Source organism: Ambystoma mexicanum, chromosome 4p (assembly GCF_040938575.1).
Source record: "Ambystoma mexicanum isolate Mex_15411 chromosome 4p, UKY_AmexF1_1, whole genome shotgun sequence".
Lineage (NCBI taxonomy): Eukaryota > Metazoa > Chordata > Amphibia > Caudata > Ambystomatidae > Ambystoma > Ambystoma mexicanum.
Genome location: NC_090927.1, coordinates 710,760,594 through 710,787,449, shown reverse-complemented (window position 1 = coordinate 710,787,449; position 26,856 = coordinate 710,760,594). Strand labels below are relative to the sequence as shown.

Genomic DNA, 26,856 nt, shown 5'->3' with positions numbered 1-26,856 from the left:
CTTAGCTCCTTTTCTGGGGTGGTAAACAATATTGCCCTCAATGACATTATTATAATTGGAGCAGTGAAAACAAGGAAAGTGCCCAGACGGTTTGTAGAACCTGTCTTGGTGGCAGTTCCTTGCTCAGGCACGGTCAACTGGTGTATTCAGGCACACACAAATTATAAGTATAACATAACAGCAGCTGTGTTTGATAACTCTGTTTTTGGCACTCATACTATCAAAATGACTGCCTTTTTTCTTTCCTCAGAGGGATGGTATCCATACAGATCGAGTTGGTAATTCTGTAAGCATTTTCCATCCATTTCCGACTTTGTTCTACCCTGTCTCTGTTCGCCTGCTGTAAAGCACAACCCTTTTACATGAGCATGTAGAGGGCCCAAGGTGGCACTCCTTTTGAAATTCTCACTATCGCCTCTTATGAATAAGGGGCGTTTATGATTTGGTTTTCTAATTTGGTTCATTTGTGGGCTGTGACAAACGTGCAATTTTCAACAGCCGCTCGTGCTCTCCTTAACAGTTCATGAGCCATTTGTCAGCTGCCTTTGCAGTTGCCCACAGGCTGAAATGGTGGCACAGGGCTGCTCTGGCCAACCGCTAGCTTCAGATTCGGGAGCAAGTGATTGGATTCGAGTGGTCCTGGCAATATGGCATTAAGCGCAGCAATATTTGGAAAAGTGTACTATGTGGTTTTGACACGATTATGGAAAAAACAGCATTAGACAGAATATAGCCTCGTAGACTGAGGTAGGTGTCATTATCCCATGTGATAATAACCCCTGCGAAGTCTATAAGGCTCTTCGCACATGATGGTAATAACAATACATGCTTTGGAGTTTTGATGGTGAAGTAAAACATTTTACTTTACGAGTGAGTAAAGTAAATAAACAAACTGAGTTTCTATTTACTGGAATGGGTGGCACTACTACCAACACAGTTTCAAAGCGCTCTGATATTGATCAACCAGGACGAGAGAGAGACCAATGAGAGGGATGGAAAAACTCCACCTCCCTGTTATTGCTTGTTGAACATAGACATTTGTTTACCAAAAAGGTATTCAAACTCTTTCTGAGCTGCAGCTGGTCAGGGAATTTCTCTGATATCCCTGATCCCTACCACTGTCCCCAATCTCCCAAATCATCTAGCTTTCTGGTGTCTGGTGGTTTGGATGGACAAGAGGACTAGTGATCTGAGCGGTCTGTTGACATGGTACCAGGCAAACCATTTCTTAAGATCTGTAGGCATTGAGCCATATAAAACTTAATGGATCAGGGTTCTAATCTTAAAATGAATTGTGTTCTGGATGGGGAGCCAGTGTAACTTTTGGCTCAGGGACATTATGAGTTCCCGAGATCCGATGTTGTATATGATCCGGAAGGCTGTGTTCAGAAGCATTTGGAGGTGGGTAATATGCTGATTGTTTATACCTAAGTAAAGGCAATTAATAGACCTGGCTGGAGTGGCACAGTCAGCAGTCAATAACAGAGTGTGTAGTTGTTTAAGAATTCTCAGTTGATAATTTGTAGGACTCACCACATGACTAATTTGGGGTTCCATTGAGAGCAAGGAGTCAAGATAAACTTCAAGGGATTTTACTTTCATTGCTACTTGTAACGCTCACCTGATTCTCGCAGAGGCGCCGGTCTTGACTGGGCGACTACCGTATCTTCAAAGGTGATGTGCAGCACCCGATTGGCTCTTTGGGCTGGACCTCTGTGCCCTGTATGCGTGACGTGCAGAGTAAGATGTCTGCAGATAGAAAATACGGGGTTAATGAACTGGGGTTATTGGGGTGTCCCTATCTCTTTCCTCTTCTCCTCTCCTGTAGACCCCCACAGGTTAACGCTCTCACCTTAGGTAAGTGAATGCCGAGCTCTCCATCTGCCTCGGGGCAGGGTGCTGTAGCCAGTTTCTTCACTGGATAGGTAGCGCAGGCCTCTTGACTTCAGAGGACTGCTGTCCGTCGTTTACTGCACGAACGGTAAGTTTCGAGTAACTCAAATGTCTTTAAAGTCTTTAATAATGATGTCTCTTGTTTTGCAGGGTTCCGGCGATGGCGGATGACGGGCTGAAGTGAGTTGAAGATGGAGCCCGTGTGATGAATAGAAGCGCCTGGAAGCACGTAAGTAAGCGCTTGTTGCCAGCTTCACAAAGCGCTCTAACTGTCTTTTTATTTTGCAGGTACAAGTTCGGAGCGGCTGCAGGGTGCCGGGATACCCACTGGGTTAGATGTGCAAAGGAGTAATGGCACGTGAGTATTAAAGTTCCCCAATGTCTTTAAACGCACCTTGTTTTGTCTTTCAGATGCGAGATGCAGCGCCGACGGCCTCCGGAGCGTGCGAAGAGTTGGTAAGCTTTTGTCTTTCAGATGCCGGAATGCAGTGTGAAGACCTCCGGAGCGCACGAAGAGTAGGTAAGCCTTTGCCTTTCAGATGCCGGAATGCTAACCTGTTCTTTCTTGTCTTTATAGGTGTTGCTGAAGACTGGATTCAGGATGGTAAGCCTTTTTCCTTAGGCCCAGGACCGGATGCAGAAGACACGATGAGCGTTCTGCTGCAGAGGGTGCAGAATAACGCAAAGCAAGATTCATCCACCGGGTGTGGTTTAAATAGCCTCCTGTAGTGCTTAGGTGTCTCCTTCCACAGCCACGCCTAAGTAAGAAAAGAGTTCCTGGTAAAAAAAGAGTTCCTGCCTTCCAGAAGAGTTCCAGTGTTCTGAATCTAGGGAGTGGCTCCAGCCCCACCCAACAGGAAAAGTAGTTCCAAACAGAAGAGGATCAGAGGCTCAACTGGCAGGCAAGTAAGCAGCATGGTCTGCTGCAGGTAAGTCCACCCAAGCATTATGAGCCCGGCGCTTCCAGCGCTGGGACTGGGCATATTTATGAGCCTGGTGCCACTGGCGCCAGGACTGGGTCCAAAAGGTCCCAATTGGGACTGGTTGGCACTCAGAACCTGGGTTATGGATCTGCTTCCAAGGGAGTTGGGAAAACCCTGACCTTTTGGAAGCAGAGATCATGACAGTACCCCCCCTCAAGGCCCCTCCCAAACCGGGCTTCTCCGGGGGTTTTGGCTTGTCAGGAAATGTTCGGTGAAATCTTTTGATTAGGCGAGGAGCGTGGACATATTCAGCAGGTTCCCAGGATCTCTCTTGGGGGCCGTAGCCTTTCCAGTCAATTAGGTAGAATAGTTTAGATTTGGAGATCTTGGAGTCCAGAATGCTTTTGACTTCAAACTCGAGTTCTCCATCAACTAGGATAGGTTTTGGAGATTTGGTTAGTCGGGTTTGAGGTTGCACGGGTTTTAATAGAGAGACGTGGAAGACCGGATGTATCTTCATGTGCGGGGGCAAGTCCAACTTGACCGCTACTGGGTTTACTATGGTAGTGATGGAATAGGGACCAAGGTATCTTGGGTTGAATGTGCGTGGCCCTTTTAGAGATAGATATCTGGTGGATAACCAGACTTGATCCCCTACTTGATAGTGAGGGGCTTCCTTCCGATGATGATCTGCTCCTTTCTTGTATTGTTCTTTAGCCCTTTGAAGGTGAGAAACAGCTTCCTTAAAGGCTTGGGTGATTGTAGAATGCAGGTAGTCTACTGCTGGTGTTTCTCGAGGATGACTGCCGTACAAAAGAAAAAACGGGGTTTTCCCAGTTCCCGAATGGACAGAGTTATTGTAGGCATACTCGGCTATCCAAAGGATATCTTTCCAAGTTTTTTCAGTTTGTTGCAGCATGCAGCGTAAATACTGTTCCAGAGTTTGATTGGTCCTCTCGGTTTGTCCATCGGTCTGAGGGTGGTGACTGGTCGATAGTCTCACATCAATTTGAGCCGACCGACAGCAACTTTGCCAAAAATGAGAAATAAATTGACTACCTCGATCCGAAATTAGAACCGAAGGAAAACCGTGCAGTCGGACGATGTTTTCGAGAAATTCTCGGGCCAGAGTTGCTGCTGTTGGCAAGCCTTTGAGCGGAATGAAATGCGCCATCTTGGAGAATAAGTCCACGATTACTAGAATCGTATTGTATCCGGAGCATGGAGGTAGATCGGTGATGAAGTCCATAGAAAGCGTATGCCAAGGGCGAGGTGGGATGTCAATAGGGCGTAAGAGGCCTGCTGGTCTTTCCTTTTGACTCTTGTTTTGGGCGCATACTCCACAGGACATTATAAAGTCTCTGATATCTTTTTTCCAAGACGGCCACCAGAAGTAGCGCTTGATCTTTTCTGAGGTCTTGGCTATACCGGGATGACCTTCCATTAAAGAGTCGTGATAACAAGAGATTACTTTTTTCTGTAAATCTGTGCTGGGTAGGTATAATCGTTCTTGGAAATACAATAAGTTGTCCTTTACTGCAAAGTCCTTTCCCTGCAGAGGCCAATTCTGTATGTCTGCTGGAGTTACAAGTTGCCTGGCTTTATCCTTAACTTCCTCTATGGATTCTGTGGTGATTACACCCAGAATTCTTTGTTCGGGAATGATTGGTACAGGTTTAGGGTTGATCAAGTGTTCTTCCACTCCTATCCGAGAAAGGGCATCGGCTTTACCGTTCTTGGTACCAGGTCGATAGGTAATTATGAAGTCAAACTCGGCAAAGAATAATGCCCAACAGAGTTGTCTAGAGGATTGGGCTTTTGCGGTTTTCAAATATTGCAGGTTTCGGTGATCCGTAATCACAGTAACGGTGTGTCGGGCCCCCAGCAGATAATGCCGCCAAGCCTTAAAGGCAGACTTGATAGCCAGAAGTTCCTTGTCAGTAATCGTGTAATTGACTTCAGGAGGCGAGAATTTACGGGACCAAAATGCCACGGGATGCAACTGATTAGTTACCGGGTCCTTTTGTGATAGAACTGCCCCCATGGCAAGGCTTGAAGCATCAGTTTCCACGATATAGGGGAGTTCGGGGCGAGGGTGTTTTAAGATTGGTGCAGAGATAAATTTAGTCTTCAAATCCTGGAAAGCTTGTTCCGCCTCGGTAGACCATTCAAAACGTTTGTTTTTCTTTAACAAGGCAGTGATGGGCTGGACTATTCGAGAGAACTCGGGGATAAACCTGCGGTAAAAGTTAGCGAAGCCTAACATGCTTTGCACACCTTTTACGGAGGATGGTGATGGCCATTTGAGAACTGCATCGACCTTCTTTGAATCCATACGCACTCCGCCAGGTGATAATATGAATCCCAAGAATTCAACTTCAGTCACGTTGAAAACACATTTTTCCAACTTAGCGAAAAGTTTGTGTTGACGCAATCTTTAGAGGACCATTTTCACGTGTTTCCGATGTTCAGATTCCGATGAAGAATAAACGAGAATGTTGTCGATGTAAACAACAACACACACATCTATGAGCTCTCTGAGGACATCGTTCATAAAATATTGAAAGGCGGCCGGGGCATTGCAAAGTCCGAAGGGCATGACCTGATATTCAAATAGCCCATACTTGGTGCGGAAGGCCGTCTTCCATTCATCGCCCTCTTTTACTCGTACCAAGTGGTAAGCTCCTCGAAGATCCAGCTTTGTATATATGCATGCTTTTCTGACTTGGTCCAGGAGTTCAGGGATCAAAGGTAACGGATATCTATTCTTAACGGTGATCTGGTTCAGGGAGCGATAATCGATACAAGTTCTAAGGTCTCCTTCCTTTTTTGGAACGAAGAACAAAGCTGAAGAGGCAGGGGACTTGGAGGGACGAATAAACCCATTTGCCAGGTATTGATCCAGGTATTGTCGAAGGTGAAGGTTCTCAGGCTCGGTGAGGGCATAAATTCTACTACAAGGAGGAGTAGATCCAGGTATCATGTCTATCTGGCAGTCATAAGACCTATGAGGAGGTAGAGAGTTAGCCTGCTCCTTCCGGAAAACATCTTGGTATTCTAGGTATTCGGGAGGTAACTGGGGAGTCTCTGAAGAAATTGCTGCCAGTGCAACACCAGGTGGAGGGTGACACGTAGAGACACATTCTGGAAACTGGACCGTTCTTGCTCGCCAATCGATCAGAGGATTGTGTTTCTCTAACCAAGGTATTCCTAGAATAATCTGGAACTGAGGGGCCTTGATCACATCGAACACGATCTTCTCATGGTGTCCATCTTGACTTACTAGCGTCACCTCTTGAGTGGTGTGCGTTACTGGCCCGGAGGCTATCTCCGTACCATCCACCGTAGTAATGACGTCCTTTACAGCCTTGGGACAAAGAGTTAGATTCATCCTCAAAACCATTTCATGATCCACATAATTGCCGATGGCACCGCTGTCGACGTAAGCTTCAATTGCATGTAATCGACCCGGATTATCAGGGCTAATGAGGACCATAGGTATCACGAAATGCGAGGTCACGGAACTGGTTTTCACGCTCGGCAAGAGGACCTCTATTCTTGTCGGGCGAGGTCGTTTCCCTGCTCAGAGTTTGTAACTGTGGTAACTGCAGCTCCTACTGCCTTCTTGGCAGGTTTCGCCGGACAGTCTCAAAGAAAGTGCCCTGAGTTTCCGCAATATAGGCATAATTGCAACTGTTTTCTCCTTTCCCGCTCCCTTTGTGTTAGAGGACCTTTCAGACCCCCTATTTGCATGGGTTCCCCGGAGTCTACTCCTTTGGAAGGAGTTGGCGGTTTGGAAAATACTCGAGCATCAAACTTGGAACGATCGGCCTTCCTGTTCTGCAGTCTGTGATCTATTTGAACGACCAAGTCTATATAATCCGAACAGTCTTGTGGGGGATTCACTACTTGGGCTAAAACGTCTTTGAGCTCTCCACGTAGACCTCTATAAAACAGCGTAATCCTTTTGTCCTCAGGCCATTGAGTTTCCACTATTAGTCTATTGAAAGATGCAATATAAGCCAAAAGGTCTTGATTACCCTGTCGCAATGAAAGAAGCTCATTGTCCAAGGCCTGCCCCTGTGCATGTCTTGCGAACAGTTTTTCCATACTAAGCTGAAAGGCTTGAAAATCATGGAGAACCGGATCATCTTGATTAACTAGAGGGATCGACCAGTCTGCCGCATTGCCACTAAGGTACGAAAGTACAAAAGCTACTTTAGCTTGATCAGTTGGAAAGGCTGCTGGCCGGCATAAGAAGTGCAACCGGCACTGATTGATAAATACCGCAAACCTCTTTGGGTCACCAGAAAATCGTTCGGGCGGAGCCAGAGGTACATTCCCAGGTAGGTTGATCTGCACTGGATTCACAGAGGATGTTGAAGGAAGATTTGCCCCTGATGCGGGTAGCGGGGTCTGTCTGGCTTGTGACTGTAGCAATTGTCTAGCAAGATCATCTGTTCTCTCCTTGGAAATAATTAGTTCCCTTCTTAGAGCGTTCGTTTCCTGACAAGCTGCATGCACTTCTGCCCTTAGTTCCCCAAGTAACCGGGCTAGGTGGTCAGTATCCGAGGTTTCCATAGCGCCTCGGCGAGAGTTTTGCGGTAGGCTTTGCGTTCTGTAACGCTCACCTGATTCTCGCAGAGGCGCCGGTCTTGACTGGGCGACTACCGTATCTTCAAAGGTGATGTGCAGCACCCGATTGGCTCTTTGGGCTGGACCTCTGTGCCCTGTATGCCTGACGTGCAGAGTAAGATGTCTGCAGATAGAAAATACGGGGTTAATGAACTGGGGTTATTGGGGTGTCCCTATCTCTTTCCTCTTCTCCTCTCCTGTAGACCCCCACAGGTTAACGCTCTCACCTTAGGTAAGTGAATGCCGAGCTCTCCATCTGCCTCGGGGCAGGGTGCTGTAGCCAGTTTCTTCACTGGATAGGTAGCGCAGGCCTCTTGACTTCAGAAGACTGCTGTCCGTCGTTTACTGCACGAACGGTAAGTTTCGAGTAACTCAAATGTCTTTAAAGTCTTTAATAATGATGTCTCTTGTTTTGCAGGGTTCCGGCGATGGCGGATGACGGGCTGAAGTGAGTTGAAGATGGAGCCCGTGTGATGAATAGAAGCGCCTGGAAGCACGTAAGTAAGCGCTTGTTGCCAGCTTCACAAAGCGCTCTAACTGTCTTTTTATTTTGCAGGTACAAGTTCGGAGCGGCTGCAGGGTGCCGGGATACCCACTGGGTTAGATGTGGAAAGGAGTAATGGCACGTGAGTATTAAAGTTCCCCAATGTCTTTAAACGCACCTTGTTTTGTCTTTCAGATGCGAGATGCAGCGCCGACGGCCTCCGGAGCGTGCGAAGAGTTGGTAAGCTTTTGTCTTTCAGATGCCGGAATGCAGTGTGAAGACCTCCGGAGCGCACGAAGAGTAGGTAAGCCTTTGCCTTTCAGATGCCGGAATGCTAACCTGTTCTTTCTTGTCTTTATAGGTGTTGCTGAAGACTGGATTCAGGATGGTAAGCCTTTTTCCTTAGGCCCAGGACCGGATGCAGAAGACACGATGAGCGTTCTGCTGCAGAGGGTGCAGAATAACGCAAAGCAAGATTCATCCACCGGGTGTGGTTTAAATAGCCTCCTGTAGTGCTTAGGTGTCTCCTTCCACAGCCACGCCTAAGTAAGAAAAGAGTTCCTGGTAAAAAAAGAGTTCCTGCCTTCCAGAAGAGTTCCAGTGTTCTGAATCTAGGGAGTGGCTCCAGCCCCACCCAACAGGAAAAGTAGTTCCAAACAGAAGAGGATCAGAGGCTCAACTGGCAGGCAAGTAAGCAGCATGGTCTGCTGCAGGTAAGTCCACCCAAGCATTATGAGCCCGGCGCTTCCAGCGCTGGGACTGGGCATATTTATGAGCCTGGTGCCACTGGCGCCAGGACTGGGTCCAAAAGGTCCCAATTGGGACTGGTTGGCACTCAGAACCTGGGTTATGGATCTGCTTCCAAGGGAGTTGGGAAAACCCTGACCTTTTGGAAGCAGAGATCATGACACTACTTCAACCGAACAGTTGCGCATTTACAAGTGCATCAATCTGTGGAGTTCTTTGGGCAACATATCTGAGGTAGGGATAAGCAAGATCTCTGTTTTCGATTGATTTAATCCTAACCAATTAAGAGACATCCACTCAGAAATGTTTTAAAAGACTGACTGTATATGAGCTAGGTGGTTCTCATATTGAAGAGGCAGATTAAAACCTATCTGCGTGTCATCCACGCAGTTTTGGAAGCGCACGCCATGTTTCATCAATAAGTCATGAAGCGGCTTCATGTATATATTGAAAAGCATGGAGGCAACCTGAACCTTGCGGGACCCCATAGGTTAAAATGTAATCGTCAGAAACAAAGCCATTTACTTTGATTCTAGGAACTCTGTTCTTCAAAAAAGAACCAAACCATCTGGTGGCCATGTCCGATATAAGCCCCTGATTACTAAGGCGGGTCAACAGAATGTCTTTGTCTATGGTATCAAATGGGGCTGAGAGGTCCAGCAGCATCAACATGCCAATCTGTCCCTCATCAGCTTTCTTCAGTAGGGTGTCTCTGATATCTAAGAGTGACATCTCTGTGCTCCTCAATGGTCAAAAGCCGGATTGTCTATCACCAAGCAGAGCCTTGTTTTCCACGCTTGATTAGTGGTTGGACTTTCACAATCTTTAATGTTGACATTGGCAGTACTAGTGACTCTGCTTGCTGGCAGAGGCTCAAAAGTTTTTGAAGCTCCCATCGGGGCTGTGGGATGCTGGTTCTGTGAGGGCGGAGCTAGACTAGACTGGTTAACATCTAGAGTTAGAGGCATTGATGATTTTGAGCATACATTCTTAAGAGCATCTTCATGAAGCAACTCGTCATGGATTGAGCCATGAAGACATCTTGTCCTTTTTTCCGCCATAGTAAGAAAAGGAGGTGATGAGGGACTTGCCAGTGGAGGACTTGTATTGACCACACTCTCTATTGTGATCAGCAGAGGTGTCATTAGATCTCGCAGGTCATCGTTGACTATATGCGACTCATCAATAGAGTAAGTTGAGAGGTCTAGCAAAGTTTGTAGCGACGGCCTTGTCTCACTGGTCAAATTCTTGCTCACCAGCGCTGGTGCTTTTGATGGAGTGCACAAGGATACTGTCTTGAACAACACATCCTTTGTTTTTAAAGGGGGGGGAAATTCTTTGTGGAGCTGGTTTTGGTGCACCTTTCTTGTTGGTCATTTGCAAAGTGGATGGCACCTTACCTCTTAATGGGAACAAGTCTTGAGACAAGCATTTGGACGGAACCAATTTGTTTAATCCATTCTGTTTGTTTGTATTGAATATAGCAAAGATTTGATGCATCTTCTAGAAAGGTCTCATCTGTTGGGATTTCTTCAATGCCCCGATCAGAGCAGACGGATGGGCCCTTACTTTGCTCAAGTTGCATTAAGACTGGAGCTTTACTTAGGGCAGGCGTCAAGCTTGTTTGAGTATGTTCTAATTCAATGGTTAAATTCACTTGCTGAATCACAGTGGTAATCTGTGTTTCTTATGATGAACTTATATAGGAGCCAGATAGCGAGGGGACTTTTCTCAAATCAGATTGTAGTTGGTCACTGTCTCCACGCCTCCCATTGGCTGTAACATACACCTTGAGGAATATTAGTTTGGAGTGAGTCATAGCCAACAGGGTGGTATGATCGTTAAAGGTGTCATTCAGATGCTAATATAACTTCATGAAAGGAGCAAGGGCGATGGTTATCGTCGACATCATGGTGAATGTCAGGTTTATTTTTCCTGCTAGAGTGTTTTGTAGGACAATTTGGCTCCTGGTGTGAAATTGAGATTCTTGAGTTCTGGCACGTCAAATTGACAGATGTAGCTCGAGCAGGACCAATATGCAGCGAGTCTGGAAACCCTGCCTCTGGGGCCAGTGTCGCATCGCTGTGATCTAAAAGAGGGTGAGCTTCAGTATTGATAGTGGTGGTCGAGAAATGTGGTCTTGGTGCAAGGAAATTGTCAGTTGCCGCTTCATATAGCGGATAGCCATTGCTGTCCAGTAAAGATTACCTTGTTTGGGAAATCAGCATAGCGTGACTAATTGAGGAGTCTGAGTTTGCGTCACCCATCTGTTGATTTTGAATCAACGAGTCTGTGCTCACATTCAGCTGACTTTCAAGGGATTCCACGGCGTGGCTCATTTCTTGCATGCTTGGAGCAGCTTTATGCGTATGGGGTAATTTATTATTAATGCCCCATAAGTTATTGACGGGGTCAGCGGAGAGTTGTCTTTATTTACTCTGGTAAAAGGTAGAAAGTTATAGGAATTCGTGGTTAATAGGGATCCCACGTTAAGGTCATCAATTGAACCGTCACACGTGGGTAGAGCTCCACAGGCTCCTATGCCTTCCAAGATTGAAGCATCCGATGGGTCGACCAGTACTTGTGGACCTACTGTACAGGGTCATTTGAACATATTGGTGGAAGGGAACGGTATGCCAGGACGGCGGCCTCTCACCAAAGTTTTTTTTATACATCCTGGGCTGGGTGTATGTTTTTGTTTGTTCTTTGGTGGTGCATGTAGACAGCAACATGCCTCGATTTTGTGTGAAGCATGGGAATTTTTTTGTTCAGTTTCCATTTCCTGATCGTTTGTTATTCGCGCCTTTTAGTTGAGTTGCCGACTTTTGCGTCGTGCACCGATTTTCATGCTGAAGCGACTACTTAACCACTGGCACCTTTTTTACTTACTGCTGGTGCGCTCTGCACTTATAGTTGGACAGCAGGGCACACTGTCATGATGTTTTTCATTAGGGAGTCTTGTGGATTGACCTCAGAAGGAATTCTTTGCATTTGGGCTTTTATCGTTAAGAGCTCAGCCACCAGAGATGGACTTGATAAAAATGTGTCAAATACACTGGTTGTGGATGTAGCTAAGGGTCTTAGGTATCAGTGAGAGTTAACATTTTGTTTCTATCTATATAATTGAAAAAGTTATGGAGGTGTTTGCGAGAGGCGTTTTTGAAAAATAGGCGCGAAATTAAAAAGAGAAATTCAGTTTTAAAAAAAAACAGACTGGTTCAATTACACTATATTAATGACTATGAAAAAGAGAATGCCACCCGGGAATCTCCACAGTTACATGGCCACCGTAACCCTTCACGTGGTGGATACTCTATTTCTTTCTGGGGTTTACTTTAGTTACTCAAACTCACTAATGACTTATGGTTTAATGAAACAGAAGAGAGAAAAATCAGCGCAAGAATGGTTCTGACAATACTATGCTTCTGAAGTTAAAGATGGGATGGGGTGAGATTGGGATAAAACAATGCAAATATACTATGGGTCACTGTTCTTCCTATTGATACTTACAGTCCCTTGTGATTAAAATTGGACCATCAGGGTTCTGGTCATTGGATCGGGTCAGGTCTACCGGCAGGAGAGGCACCTCTGGCGGGATTGGATCAGCAGTGCAGTTCTGGTCAATGTTGTGCTACACCTCAGACTGGATTTGAATGGGCCCTTCTGGTCACTGGACACTGAAGATAGCAGGATGCAAGTTTCACCGGGAAAGCCTTAATGGTAGCAAGCCAGACTGAATCAGAATTAAATCCCTTCAAGTTTGGGATGGTTGAATTTGGGTCTAGCTAAAAAGAGTTCAGCAATGCTAAAGTCTGGATTCTGCAAAGAAGTCTGGAGTCAGCTGCAAGATGAAGAGTTCTGGATAGAATGAAGAAGTCAGGAACAAAGCGCGGTGCAGAAATCTGGATGTGTTCAGGAAGCAATCTGTTATGTGTGGTGAAGTTCCTATATTTATCCTCACAAGTGACATCACAAGGTTTGTGGTGTGGCAGAATTTCAAAACACACCCACACGGCTGTGAGTGGCCACAGGCACTTGCCTTGTTCTAGTTAGCAGTCAGAAGAGAGCTGTCATCTTTATTCTTTATGATGTGATTTAGGAACTCCCACATTGATTTAAACCAGAACTTAAACTTTTAAACAAATGTGCATTTCTAAAATGATGTCACCTAATATAATCGGACACATACATTGTATATTTGATGGGTTATGTTCACATTCAATCCCCATCTCTGTGAGAGTTGTCTTTGTCATTCTATAGAATTTTATCAATTTTAATCATAACGGTCTAGACTAATAATTTTTAATTCAGTACATATCTGGGCGACTATCACTGGAGCATAAATACACCATTTTAGACTTGTAGCATCAAGAGTTTTGCTACAATGACGTGTTTCCTGTAACTCTGGTTCCTTAGGTGGTACAGGGTTCATTAATGTCTTCAAAGCAAAAGCCTAAAATTAGGTTAACATTTACCAATTTTTAGATTTATCTTACTACAGGTTGCACAGTTAAAGAGTTTCAAATTTAATCACAAAACATCAAAATGTTCCAGCAGTTTTTTTTCATTTGTAACTCCCCTTCACAGGCAACAGCTGTCACAGTCCTTTGATCAGGGAGGTGTGCCCTCTTCCTGGAGAGGGAAGCTCCCCTGTAGAGATCAGTAGGCAGCTTGCCATTGTTCTTGGCTCAGCCAAAGACAAATGTCTAATAAGTCTATTGTGCTCCTTGGTGTCAATATGCAGAAACCATTAAGGCTTCCTGTAGCAAGGGAGTGTTAATTTTGAAGTGTCTATCTATCCCAGGCTGGCACTGCCAGGTCAGAATTAAGTATTTACTTAACTCCAATACTGGGTTGCTTTAAATTCACTTTACAGTCTTTTCATTTCACACATATAAAAATAAGCACATTTTACAAGGGATTTGACCATTTAAAAGAATTAAGCCCTTCACAAACATGCTTTAAATAGGTGAATTTTACAATTTCTTCAGGAAAAAGAAATACTTTAAAACTGGGTTTGACATCTAAGTTTCTTATGCAGCTGTCAGTCAGTGAGTCCCGGCTTTCTCTGAGCCACCTGGAGGATCTGCGATTTCAGCACCCTTTTTATTTCAATAGCTCCCTGGGAAAATTACTGAAATTAGCACCAAACAGCACTTTGAAGGTTGCAATGGATGGGGAAAACTGGATTTTAAGGGCATTTTCAGATTTTAGCCACTCTGTGGCCTTGCTTCATGTGACAGGTGACAGCACCCACTGACATTCAGTGAGTCCTGTTTTTACACCAACTTTGACTGTGTGTGGCAGGGGGTGCAGCCTTTTTGTGATTTGTGAACCATGCGCAGTTTTGCACATTTGGCGCGCACAGGGTTTAGCGCATCCATTTTTGGCAGATCCCTTTCCTCCATTGGCAAAGGGGTGTAGTGGGGCGCGCTCTGGCATGGGTAAAAATATCCCACAGTATGTCTGGGCCCAGTTAATGTAGATTCAGACCCTATCAAGGCATGCTTGTGGGGCTCTGGGGAGGGATGTCTGGGGGCGATGGGCAGTGTTCTGCTTTTCATGGATAATTATGCACAGTGCTGAAAAGGAGTGATGTATTGTAATATTGTGATGTTTGCTCTTCACCTCACATTGAAGCTAAGTAAGGTTCTTAAAGGCGTGTCATTTAATCCATTAAACGCATTTCTCTATTATTTTTCAGCCGACCAAGCAGACCCATGCAAATTCATGGCATGTGATGCATTTTCAGAATGCATAATGAATTCATGGACAAGAGAGGCGGACTGCCTTTGTAAACCTGGTTATCTAAGCACAGATGGGCTGCCATGTCAGAGTCTGTGTGACCTTGAACCCAATCTTTGCGTAAATGAAGGAAAATGCGAAATTGTTTCCGAAAAAGGAGCTGTGTGCCGGTATGTAAATTATTATTTGTAATATTGCTTTGAACTAGCACAAGGTTTCTCAAAGCGTAAGAAACAATTCTCAATGAAAGATTACACCTCATACTGTTCTAAGGAATGGACATTATTGGCAGAAGCTGAAAACAAGGGGTTAAATCTTTGCAGTGACATCAAAAGTGACTACACAAAGTAAAGGCTTTCAGTCGGAGCCTGCCGGCCTCGGGCCATGCCTGGAGGATGAGGACAGGAGTGAGACAGCCATGTTAGGGCAGATTGAGTCAGACAGCAAAAGGACCTTAATCACCTTAACTAAGCAGGCCCACCATTTAACGAACGAGTGCACATTTGTACTTAATACACGTTTTTTGTACAATAGTCTGTGGAAGAGCTAGATAACCCTGTCGTGTCAAACTAACCCAAGTCTCTCTGGACTATATACACATTATATACATTTTTGCAATAGTTAAATCACTCCCTTATATAGTATTACAATCCACCCTCCCATGTGATTGGTCACAACCTAGACAAGGAAATCCCATCTTTCTCCAATTCTTCCATTCTCATTGGTCATCGATATCTTCACTACCATCTTCAGATCGTATTCATAACATGCCTCTCTTTGGGATTCATCCATGGTAGGTCGTGACATCATGAAATGGTTACACATTCATATACAAAGATAATTCATTACAAGTAACAATTGACCTGAGCCCTTTAACCTTAATCTTAATTGCACATGGTTCGCATAGATACTTCAACAGCATGAGAGAGCAGAACGAACAGGTTCCTTAGAATTATTGATAGCTATCTCATTCGCCCCAGTTTACTGGCGTCCCAGGAACATTCTAATTTATACAACTACCAATTCAGCACGCATGGCCTCTAGTCACATCCTGAGAGAACAATCAAAACACAAATAGTATTAGTCACTTTGGCCTTGAGCGTCACCACATTCCACATTTATTACTTGTCAAAGCCAATGGCCGGACCCCTTCTGCAAGGTACCAAGTACTTAAAAGAGATTACATCTGTTTTCTGCGATACTGAAAGGCCATACATTCTTGGTCAGTTGCCAGCTGCCCATTTGCTCAATTAATCATGGTTCCTCACTCAGGCCTCAACCCTGCAGAACCAGATTTTCCCAGTCACCTGAAATTCACAGCGCAATTACTGGCTGCTGAGTCTAAATGAATTCATAAAACACTAGTATGTGTAAATGTATAAGTTCCTTATGTATGTATCTCAGTGTGCATGCATGTTTAAGTAATATTGTCTCTCCTTTACAGTGGGCCTTCTGTGACCAGTCCCCTTCCTCGCATGCACATTACAAAACTCCCCTTCACCCAGTTTCCAGGTACTTTGCAGCACACGATATCTGGACATTTGTCTTTCTATGTGTGTGCAAATTTAATGTCTCAACTTGAAAAGAACATAAACACTTAAGGTAACATATCCCATTCACTTTTAACTACACTGGATACATATGAAATTGCGTCATCGGACCCATTTCACCATGCTCCAGTTACAAATATGGCATGCGCAACATGAACCCCTTCTTTCCTGACCACCCCAACTCTAGTCAATCAGGCTGTTATCCTGAAAAGAGAGCAAGGTGTCTAGAGGTGGGAAGGTTATGACACAGTGAGAAAGTAATAGCCTGATGCCAAATCTCTATCACACTGTCTGGCTGCATCTGCATGGGTTTTCAAGTATTGAGGAGCGTGTGATGCCAGCCCTGAATCCCATGAAGAACAGGTTATTGAGAGAAAGCGAGAGAGAGAGAGAGACAGACAGAGACAGAGAGAGAGAGATAAAATGGTGAGTGCATAATGGGTAACATGCATGAACAATTGTCAATTTGCTTGATTGGCTACAGACGAGAACAGCAAATGATTATCCAATTAAAGTAGCATGTAGTCATCTATGTTATTTATTTATTTAGTTAACACACAACCCAAGTGCATCTAGGCACGTTTTCTTAAGAATTCAGTTACATAGGTTAATTGACTTGGCAGGTTACAGAAATTGCATGGAAAAGTCACACATGACGGATTAGTGTTACAACATTGTGGATTATGGATTGATAATATTGTTCTGTGACAATGAGTCATTACATTGGTGTCATTGATCAAGCATTGATGAAGCAGTCATGCTGAGAATAACAACTAACAAATGGCACACACATGACATCTAGCATAAAGTAAAGTTTAATGTCAGCCAGATAATTTGACAGATGGGAGAAAGTTATCAATAGGCCCATAGTAGTCGAATAATTGGCCATGACGAATCACACATTTAATCGCTGTATGTTAGACCTTATACCATTAACTCATGACTGAGTGATCTTTGCTCAATTATGCCTGAATCAGTTACCCTAAAAAATTATCTAAAAGTTCCACCTGTTTAACGCGCATAGGATAAGATGGCTGATTCCTGTCTTCTGTTCGCTCAGGTCCTGCAGGCTACCCGGATGCAGAAAGGAAGTTGTTAGTTCAAGAAACCCCTGTTGGCTTGCACAATTGATAAAGTGTGCAAGCACTTATGGGAAAGAGCCCGCCTGGTACTGTCACTCTAACACTGCGTACCTCAAGCAAAACATTGATTCTCATAGGAGTAGGTCTGATATAGGGGTAATGGAAGTTTTACTTAATGTTCTTGTTGAACTTGACTACAGGAACTGTATATTGCGGTCTTTCGTTTTTAGACGTAAATGTGCATAACATATTTGATTATTTTTATTGTGGTATGATTGTAACCTTCTATTATTCTGTGCTATATGATGGTTTATAGTCATTGCCTGAGATCGACAGTAGATGCCTCGTAATAATGCAGTCTATTTGCGTGTTGTATTATACCAAGTAGGGCCATGCTTGCCAAAACACGGAAAAGTCAAATCCAGCGCTGTGTTCAGAATGCCGCAAAAGTTGCTAATGATCTCTATGGAGCGTCATTATACGAAATTAGGCAGTGTGTTCTTTGAGGTTGTGTGCAAGGTCAGACATGCTTTCATGAAAAGGCAAAGAACACTGCAAAAACCGTCCCTTTCGAGGACGTTTAAGAGAGGTTTAGTCAAATCCAGTCAATAGTGTACAGTAGGATGCACTCTTATGTCTCTTAGCCTGGCACTGCAGGGGGCTCACACAGGTAACATCTGATCCATCTGTATGCGGTCAGGAAGTTTAGCATTAATAAGTACTCCCCTTAATATGTGTTGCTTGCTTGACCTGTTGAACGTTATTTGGATTTCTATTTGTCTGCAAGGCCATACCACCATAGATAATAACAAACTTAGTTTGCTAGCATTCGGGATCATATCTAAAGAAAGGAACAATAGGAATGGAGTCCTATCCATATGATTATTCAGGATTTTCCGCACCTACTTCGCCACATCCCTTCAGTTTCACACCAGGGTACTTAAGAATATAACAGACCTAACAAGAGCACTATAGACAATGTTCTCGTGTTTAGAAAAATAGACTTGGTTTCACGTGTTTTCAACACGGCTATTTTAAACGTGGCCCTTTTAATTGTGGTGTTTTCAATGTGGCTGTTTTTGCCATTTCTTTTAAATGGGGGGATCCACCCAAACACCCATCTAATCCACCCCCATCACCTCACCCTGTCAACCTCCCACCCTCCTACCCCAAACACACAACACAAGCTTTTAAAAAATCAACGAAACGTCTGTGGTGAAAACGCCATGATTAGAATTGGCCACATTTATTTATTTCATTTGTTGATGGCGCCCAGACCTGGCGGTATCACAGCGCTAGTTTGTGTGCCAGTACAGTAGAACACTCATGGAAATGCACAGTATAGTCAGTACAGTCATGGAGAAAACAGTAAATCAAGCCTGCCTTGAACAGACAGTAGATGTGTTTGTTAAAAATAGCCGTGGTGAAAACAAGGTAAGCCATAGACATAGCTGAACATAGACGTTCATTTGAATTTACAGCAAGTTAATTACAATAAACGTACACCTAATCACATGTTACTACTATGTAGAGCAATAATTCATGGGGGACTCTTTTGTCGAGTGGTGGTCTCTTTAGGGGAACTTACAATGAAGTTTTGAGCAGAGGGTTTGAGCAACAAAATTGAGGTAATGTTTTACAATGTTTGTAGAAAAACACAGTTATTTTGCAAATACCAATGCAATCGGACGCTTGTGGGAAAGTAGAGGACTTTTAAGAAGATTACCAACATCATGGCAGAAAAGGATTACGCAAAAAGGAGATCCAGGTAGGCATTGTGGTTAGCCTTGGGTCATGGTAGAGCCGCGTAAATCAAGTAGCTGTTTATGCTGTTTATATTAATGATATGCTACTGCATGTTATACAGAGTATTGTGGGTGGTTCTACCACTGGAATGTTTTTCACCAAGGAATTCTGAGAACGTCATAGACAAGAACAGATTGGAGGATGTTAACACTGAGAGGAGTCAGTCATGGGAGACGGACGCATAGGTGAAGTTTTCTCACAAGTCAACATTTATTGAATAGTAATGGGTGAGACAAACGCCTATCTTTCCCTAGCCTAGCAATGATTTCCCTACCTAACAAATTTAGGCTAAAGGAAAATGTCCCAATGTCCTAATGTCCAAAAGTATCTGTCCCTCACATCAAAACATACAACAAAATCAAACAGGAATTGTTTGGCGGTTTCAACATGCAATATACCATATATATTCAAATATAATGTAAACAATAATCCTTGTGACCAGGGTTGGATCCCCTTCCCCTGAATCAGTTCAGGATGTTTCAAACCAAGTTCAATTTCAGAAAACGTCATTTTAATTTGCCAAGTCCTATTCCAGGTGGCATACACATTACTTAGCATCCAATATGTCCTTCACTTGGCAAAGTGACTTTCATAGATTAAAAAAAGGTTTCTCAATCTGATACAATTATTATAGCTTTCATAAAAAAGTCTTTCTTCATACATCAAATTGGAAAGTCAATGGAAAAAGATTATTTTATCACATGGTATTTTTTCTTCATAATTCTTCATAAACAACACCTTAATCAGGATAAATTATTCAGCATTTCTACATTAGTCAGGATGGTTTAATAACAGTTCATCAAAAGACAGTAATGGAATTGCCACTTCTTTTCCACCACAATCTTCACAACTCTCTACCACAGTCATAGTACTTAAACTCTTCTTCTTCCTGGTCCACTCGCCCACCAGAACTAACCACTATTTGTCCCTTTCCTGGTATACTTGCCTGCCAGGATAAAACTCCTACTACCACTATTCGTACTCTGTTGTGAGGGTTGTTTCCAACTTTCCACTCTTAACTTCTTAATGGGTAAAGTTAAATCAACAACAGCTTCTGGAATAAGTCTTTTGACTTGCAACACAGTTGGCTTACAACGTCTTTCATACACCTGTTTTTATCAGAGGACAATGATTCTTACATTGATCTGTTTGCCATTGAAAATGCTGGTTACAGTTTTCTCCCCCTTAATCCTTTCTTCAAGGAAGACTTTTCTCCTGCCGTCTCTGATGTATTCCTACTCAACCTATTGGCTGTTGGCAATGTTATTTACATCTTATGGGATTACGACATTCAAATGTCCTTGATGTTCCTTGGCTATGGCAATGCAAGTAATTATTTTCCTTGGTTGAATATCCTTCTTTGGGAAAATTGTATTGCCTTTGTTTTATAGGTGTCTCTCTTTGGCTTCGGTAATAATGGTAATAAGGTTTTCTTATAGGGTTTTTCTTTTCATGTAAATCATAGTTACTTTGTTTAGTTATTGCCCCCTTTTGGCTTGGGCAATGTTTGCTACAATATTGTTTGGCTCGATCTCACCCTTCAGGGAAATTGCCATCACTTTGTGTCACTTTAAAGGTTCTGTATTCAAAACATAAATTTCTGCCTAACGGTCTATTTCGGAGCGCGCCAGGTTTAACTCTTTTAAGCCAACTCACTGGTGTTTGTTGCCGTCTCCTCCTGAACCGCTGCTTATGTCTCTTTGATCATCTGGACTTCCCTCACATGCAACAGCTCTAGTGAGCTTCCTGCTGTGATGTCTAACAATGCAGCTCATGCTCCTGCATGGGTGCTCAGGTGTAATCCTCACACAGGAGCGAGGTGCAGGACACAGAGAGCATTTCTCTCCTTTGGGACAGCTGGCCTCAACACTGTTTCCCTCTGTGTGTCCTCTGCATCTCCTGCGCACCACAACCTCCGCTATATTCTCTGCACGGCATCCCGCCATTGCCAAAGCGGCAGCAACCTCTGCTTTCTCATGCTGTTTCTGCTGCTCCCTCTCCATGACCTGCACCTGACGGTCCTTTATAATTTTAAAGGTCCCACTCAGGTGTGGGTCATTACAACCACTAAACTGCACACTACGGTCTGGGACTTGAAGTCCATATTGTTCCTAGTTATTTCAATATCTTTTAATTCACTTTTATTTAGAGGATTTATGGGTAATATTTTAAGGGGATTATGGGTTTTCTCTTTGATTTATAATCTGAACACCTGGGAGAATCATTGCTACTAAAAGTAGTAATATTAACTCCTGGACCGTTACATACACCAATTCTTTGTTTACCCAGAGGGTTCGTATACATAGGACCATTGGAACATTTGAAAGGGGATGCCCTGCTGTGACACCATGACATTAAATATTTACGCATTAGCAAAACCTCTTCCACAGACAATGATGAGTTCAGCGTTTCTCCTGAGAGAGTCACCACATTCCCTTGACAGCCTTCGACTCCCATGTGACCCTCCCCTCTGATACCACCCCCAGGGTTAGGATCATGTAGTGTTTACTTTCCCTGGTCACCTGGGAGGAGAATTTAGGCAGGGTTTCTGTCCTGATACTGCGTGATTCATCACATACCATTCTCCTAAAGACCTGGCCTCCATTCCATGTACTTTTCCTACCTCTGACCGATCAGTCCCTCCCACCCCATGTTCAAAGAGAACTCCTGAACTTCCAAGTTACATACTAGGTCTTCTGAAACATTATCTTCCTGATCCCAAGTATTTAGGGGGGAATAAGAGGAAGAAAAGTGTTTATTAGCATTCCTTTGTAATATCTCAAAATTAGTGAAATCAGTTCCAAATATTGTTCCCTCAGGAAAACCTGAAATAATAGTAGCATGCATTCTAGTAGCTTTCCCTTGAATTCCAATAGTAACTGGGGTTCTATGATAGATCTCTTCATTCTCATGTACACAAGTTATTTTAATTGGATTGCTCTTTTTATGACCTTTGAGAGTTATGAAGTCAGATCGGATAGCTGTCTGTTTACTTCCAGAGTCAATTAAAGCTTTAACTGGTACCTCATTGACTATGGCCAAATCATGTGTCTTAACATATTTCTTATCTAGAAACAAATGATTAATGCTTTCTACTTCACTTCCCTCTACCTCTTCTTCTTCCCATTATTATCATGTAACCAATCTCCATGGGTTTTTCTTTTCTGTTGCAAGGACAGTGTCGAGCTAAATTGTGGGATTGTCCACAAGAACAGCATAATACAGTTGGGGATTTATGACTTTGTATCTCTTCAGATTTTACTTTTTCTTCTTCAAAGCAATTTTTCATTGTTTGTTTGTGGCATTCCGCACTTTATGCTTCATCGTGAACATATATATTTCTGCATAACATTGTGGCGCAAAATTATTTACAATACCTAACTGCTAACATTCCCCGCCCACCTTAACCCCAACCCACCACGCCCCCAACTAGCCTCTATTAGACTGCAACGTTTAGGACAGTTTCTTTCTCTTTATGTCCTAGGTATCGTGAGTGCTTGAGCATTTGGGATGCCTATTGTTCTGGTTCCGCATTTATTGTTGAAAATAGGGTATGTGTTAATGATCTTCAGGTTTCAATCTCCTCGTGGCTTTTCACCTGGCTCTGCTGCACTGCCCACTGCCACACCAATGTCTCGTCTATTGTCCATTTTTGCAAGTCTTTCATCAGCAGCTCCACTGTCGGGCTCTCCTGAGATATCCACACCATTGCTATTCTACACGTCGCCAATATATAAATTAAGTCTTTATTTTGCTTACATGCTTGCTCTTATCCGGTTTCGAGAAGGTAGCAAACAAGCACGCCGTTGAAGATTGAACGTTTAGTATCGGCCCACATTTAGACATCTTGTCTGCTATCTCTCCCCAGTATCACTGCCGAGATGGACAGGACCAAAACATGTGTGTTATTCCAGCATTTTCATGATTACATTTGGGACAATGTTGCACCCATGAGCCCCTGAAACTTGCAATCTTTTGTGCTGTAAGTTACGATCTGTGTATGATTTGCAATTGTATAAGCTGAAATTTGGAGTTACTCAAAATCTTCCTGTGGTCACTTATTACTCTCGACCACTACTCATCTGTGAGGAGCACCCCTAAGTCATTTTCCCACTGACGTCTTGCTTTCAAATTTGGGGTGTGATGGCTCGAGAGCAATAGGTCATACTGCCTATACATTGTGTGACCCCCCCCCCCGCCCACTGCCACATCGTACATAGTTTCTACCACGTTTTCCTTCTCTATATTATCATGCAGGGCTGGCCATCTATGAGTAATTCTGTGCACCAGAGTCAGGTACAGTAAGTATTGACCTTTATGTATATCTGTGTGGTTTCTTAAGGTTGAGAAGTCTATCAATATAACATTGTGGAACAAGTCACCCACATTTGCTACACCACAGGATTCCAAATGTGTGCGTATATTCAGTGTCCATTGTTGTCTGTCTGACAGAAGGGCAACTACTGGGTTCTGTGGTGAGAAGGGATCAGTACTCCCAAGTGTTTAAAATGCTCTTTTCTAGAGCTGTAGGCCTAGTGACAAGAGGTGTGTACAACCACCAAGGTGGTCTGATTGCATCCATGGTACCGCCTTCACGTAAAAAGGCTTGACCACCGTTTGTAACAGCAACATATCCAGTGTGGGGGTCATCCACCAACTAACCTGTCAAAAATTGTAATTGACTTGCCAAGTAGTAAGTCTTGAACCTAGGTACCCTAATGCCCCCGTCCTCATATGTCCTCTGGAGTGTGCTCAGAGCATCTTTTGTTTTGCCACAGGAATTTCCTACATTGCGTTTGCAGTGTATTAAAAAAACATCTGGGTATTTTATATGGGATGTTAGCAAAACAATGTAATAGTCTGGGTAGCACTACCATTTTTAGAAGGGCTGCTCTACCCATAACGGATGGTGGCAATCGTGCCGAAAACTCCATTGATTTCGCCACTCCATCTAAAGCCTTTTTTGTATTATGAATGTGTTCGACCCTAGGGTCATGGTATATGTCTATCCCCAAATACCTAAATGTGTTTGAGTTCCATTTTAGTACCAGGGTGGGCAGAAGGCCTGGTTCGTGTGCCGACAGACCCACCAGCAGGAATAACATGATTCTTCACAGCTGACAGTAGTGCCTGAAAGCACTGCAAAATTGTCTAGAATATCTGAAGGTTAGTTTCCAGTTGTTGTATGTGTACATGGATATTAGGTTTGGTACCCCGTGTATACTAATGCCTCCTTCCCTATATTCTTCTTTGCAGAACACTGCGATAGGTTCTAGGGCCAGGATAAAAAGCATAGGGGATAGTGGGCAGCCTTGTCTAATACCTTTTTCCAACTCCCACCTCTCTGAGAAACATCAGCCCATTTTCACCCTCGCAGTGGGATTGTTGTATAGCAGTTGTACCCATCTTAAATAGTGTTGTCCTATACCTAATCTTTGCAGTGTAGCATATAGCCATTCCCATCTAATGGAATTAATGATTTAATAGCATCTAAGGAAACAACTGCATAATGATCAGTGTTGTGTCTAGTGCAATCTATAATATGATGTAGCCACCGTAGGTTCCACGATATACTCCTGCCCAGGACATAGCCCGTTTGGTCCGGAGGTATAAGTTTCGGTACCACCTCTTGGAATCTGTTCACTAGCATTGCTCTAAGTATCTTGCTATCTTGATTCAGCAGGAACAATAGCCTGTAGGAGCCACACTCTGTTGTTGGTTTGTTTGACTTGTGAAGGGGTAATATAACTGACTCACATAAACTCATGAGGAGACAACCTACTTCAAATGCTTCAGTGGAATTTCTGCACAGTGCCAGTGCTAATCTGTCTACGATTTCCTTGTAGAATTTGCTTGGTAGCCCATCTGATCCTGGTGTTTTGCCCATTGGCAGGACCTTAATTGTGGCTACTATTTACTCCAAAGTTATAGGGGCTTTTAACCGCTCTCTCTCTTCTCTATCTAAACACGGGAGATTAATCTGATCTAAAGCTTCCTCTATATCTGACTAACTAGGCGTAGGTCCTGCCTTCTATAGTGAGCCATAGTATTGATAAAACATGTCATTTATTGCATCCTGGGTATTTCATAGAACACCCTGGCTGTTCAAGATAGATTGAATCATTTCCAGTTTGGTGTCGCTTTAATTAAGTCATGCCAAAATTCTGCCTGGTGTTTTGGTTTCACCATGTTGTTTCTCTGTATATTTAGCGTAATTAAATGTGCCTAGCTGATCCCAGAGCTGTAGACCAAATTGTACATTATCTATGTCTTTCCCCATGTGTTCCTTATCGCGTTCTGCTTTGGTCAGGTCACAGGTGATTTCTGCCTGTTCCCCCGCAGATTTGGACATCGGCTTCTTCCCTGATTATGACTATAAAGGCTTCCCATAGTGTGCTCTACCTTCACACTGCCACTATTTTGTTCAAAGAAGTTTTGAATGCTGTCTCTTAAAGAGTCCATGAAAACCCTATCCTGCAAGGATTGACTTCTCAATGTCCATGTTGGTATCTGTGCTCTGGGGGGGTTATCTGCCATCTGATAAGTTGCGGGGAATGATCTGACAATACCCTTACATTATATTCCGCGAATGTGAACTCACGCATCGACTCTGTACCCACTAAAAAATAATCTAGTCTAGTATGCAAGCTATGCGTGGCAGAATAGTGGGAGTAGTCACGAGCAGTCGGATGCAATTTCCGCCAAATATTGACCAACTGTAAAGACATTAACAAAGTGAGTAGTACCTTTGCTGGGAGGGGCAGGATGTGTGCATTTGTCATCTGACCTGTCTAATCATGGGTTAAGCATACAGTTGAAGTCTCCACCCCATATTAGAGTGCTGTTGCGGAAGGGGCTTAGCCGCGTGTACATTGAATGAAAAAAGGTGGTGGCGTCATGATTCGGGCCGTAGTATTAATAATGCATACTTCTTTATCATCTAAGGATCTATACAAAACCACCATCCGACCCTCGTTATCTGCTTTAGGCTGCAGCATTCTCAAGGGAACGGATGGTGCCACCCAGATCAAGACCCCTTTAGCATATACCGAGTATGTAGAGCCTCCTGTATTCCCACATTTGTTTTCAAGCATGTCATGTTTACTCTTGGTAAGGTGTGTTTACTGCAGCAGTGCAATGTCATTTTTGTGTGTGTGTAAGTATGTCATTACTCAGTTCCTTTTAATATAGTTGTTTAGGTCCCTCCCATTCCATGTTAACATATTAATGCCATCAACCATACTCTGCATTGCTGTTATGACCGTTAAATTTAAGCCTCTCGTCTGTGCATATTAAAAGACTGTATACAGTGCGGCTCCCATATAATATGTAAGTCATATGCTCCCAGCCCTGGAACTTAATAGTAGTGACTTGGTTACTCACATCTGAGGGTCTATCCGACCAACTTAGAGGAAACTGAAACCAACCGTTAAAACTCCTTCCCCCTCCCAACATTTCAAACTTTTAAACAACTGCCCAGCTATACGTTGCATGCTCAGACATTACTACTTCTCGCATGTGTACCCTGGTGTCTGATCCAGGTGGTTGGCGCGCAGAAGTTAGATACCTCACAACTGGTATCCTAACGATAACTTGCTTTGGGACGACAGCAGTCTGTGGTCTGTGAATGTTACCCATGCAAAAGTGTTGCAATCCCTGATGTGGTTCTGTTCCTGCTTAATATGCCGTTGACTAACAGAAGTTTATCTTCCATTTGACAAGGATATGAGTTTGCTCATCGAAGTTGATGTGTAACAATGAGTGTGCGTGTCTCCTGCCTTGTGGAACTTTGGGATTTTTGTGGCGGGTATGATGCCTGATGGTCGGCAAGAGCCACCTTGCGTGTTTAACGGTTATTTGTTACCATCACAATCTTCTCTACATCCATCCAGTCATGTGCATCTGAGGGGCTGTTAAAGAAAAATGAGCGCTCGTTGCTCAGGACCTTCAAATGGGGAGAAAACATCAGCATGTATATGAGGCCTGCTTTC

The 26,856-nt window shown here is 43.6% G+C and overlaps 1 protein-coding gene across 2 annotated transcripts in view; it reads left to right on the top strand.

The window, feature by feature from the left end:
- IMPG1 (interphotoreceptor matrix proteoglycan 1) overlaps positions 1–26,856 on the top strand; it is a 1,923,199-nt gene that overhangs the window by 1,740,076 nt on the left and 156,267 nt on the right. For both annotated transcript variants that reach the window (XM_069606284.1, XM_069606285.1), the window contains exon 15: positions 14,387–14,597. In XM_069606284.1, coding sequence (XP_069462385.1) covers positions 14,387–14,597 — 211 coding nt within the window. The remainder of the gene's footprint in view (positions 1–14,386; positions 14,598–26,856) is intronic.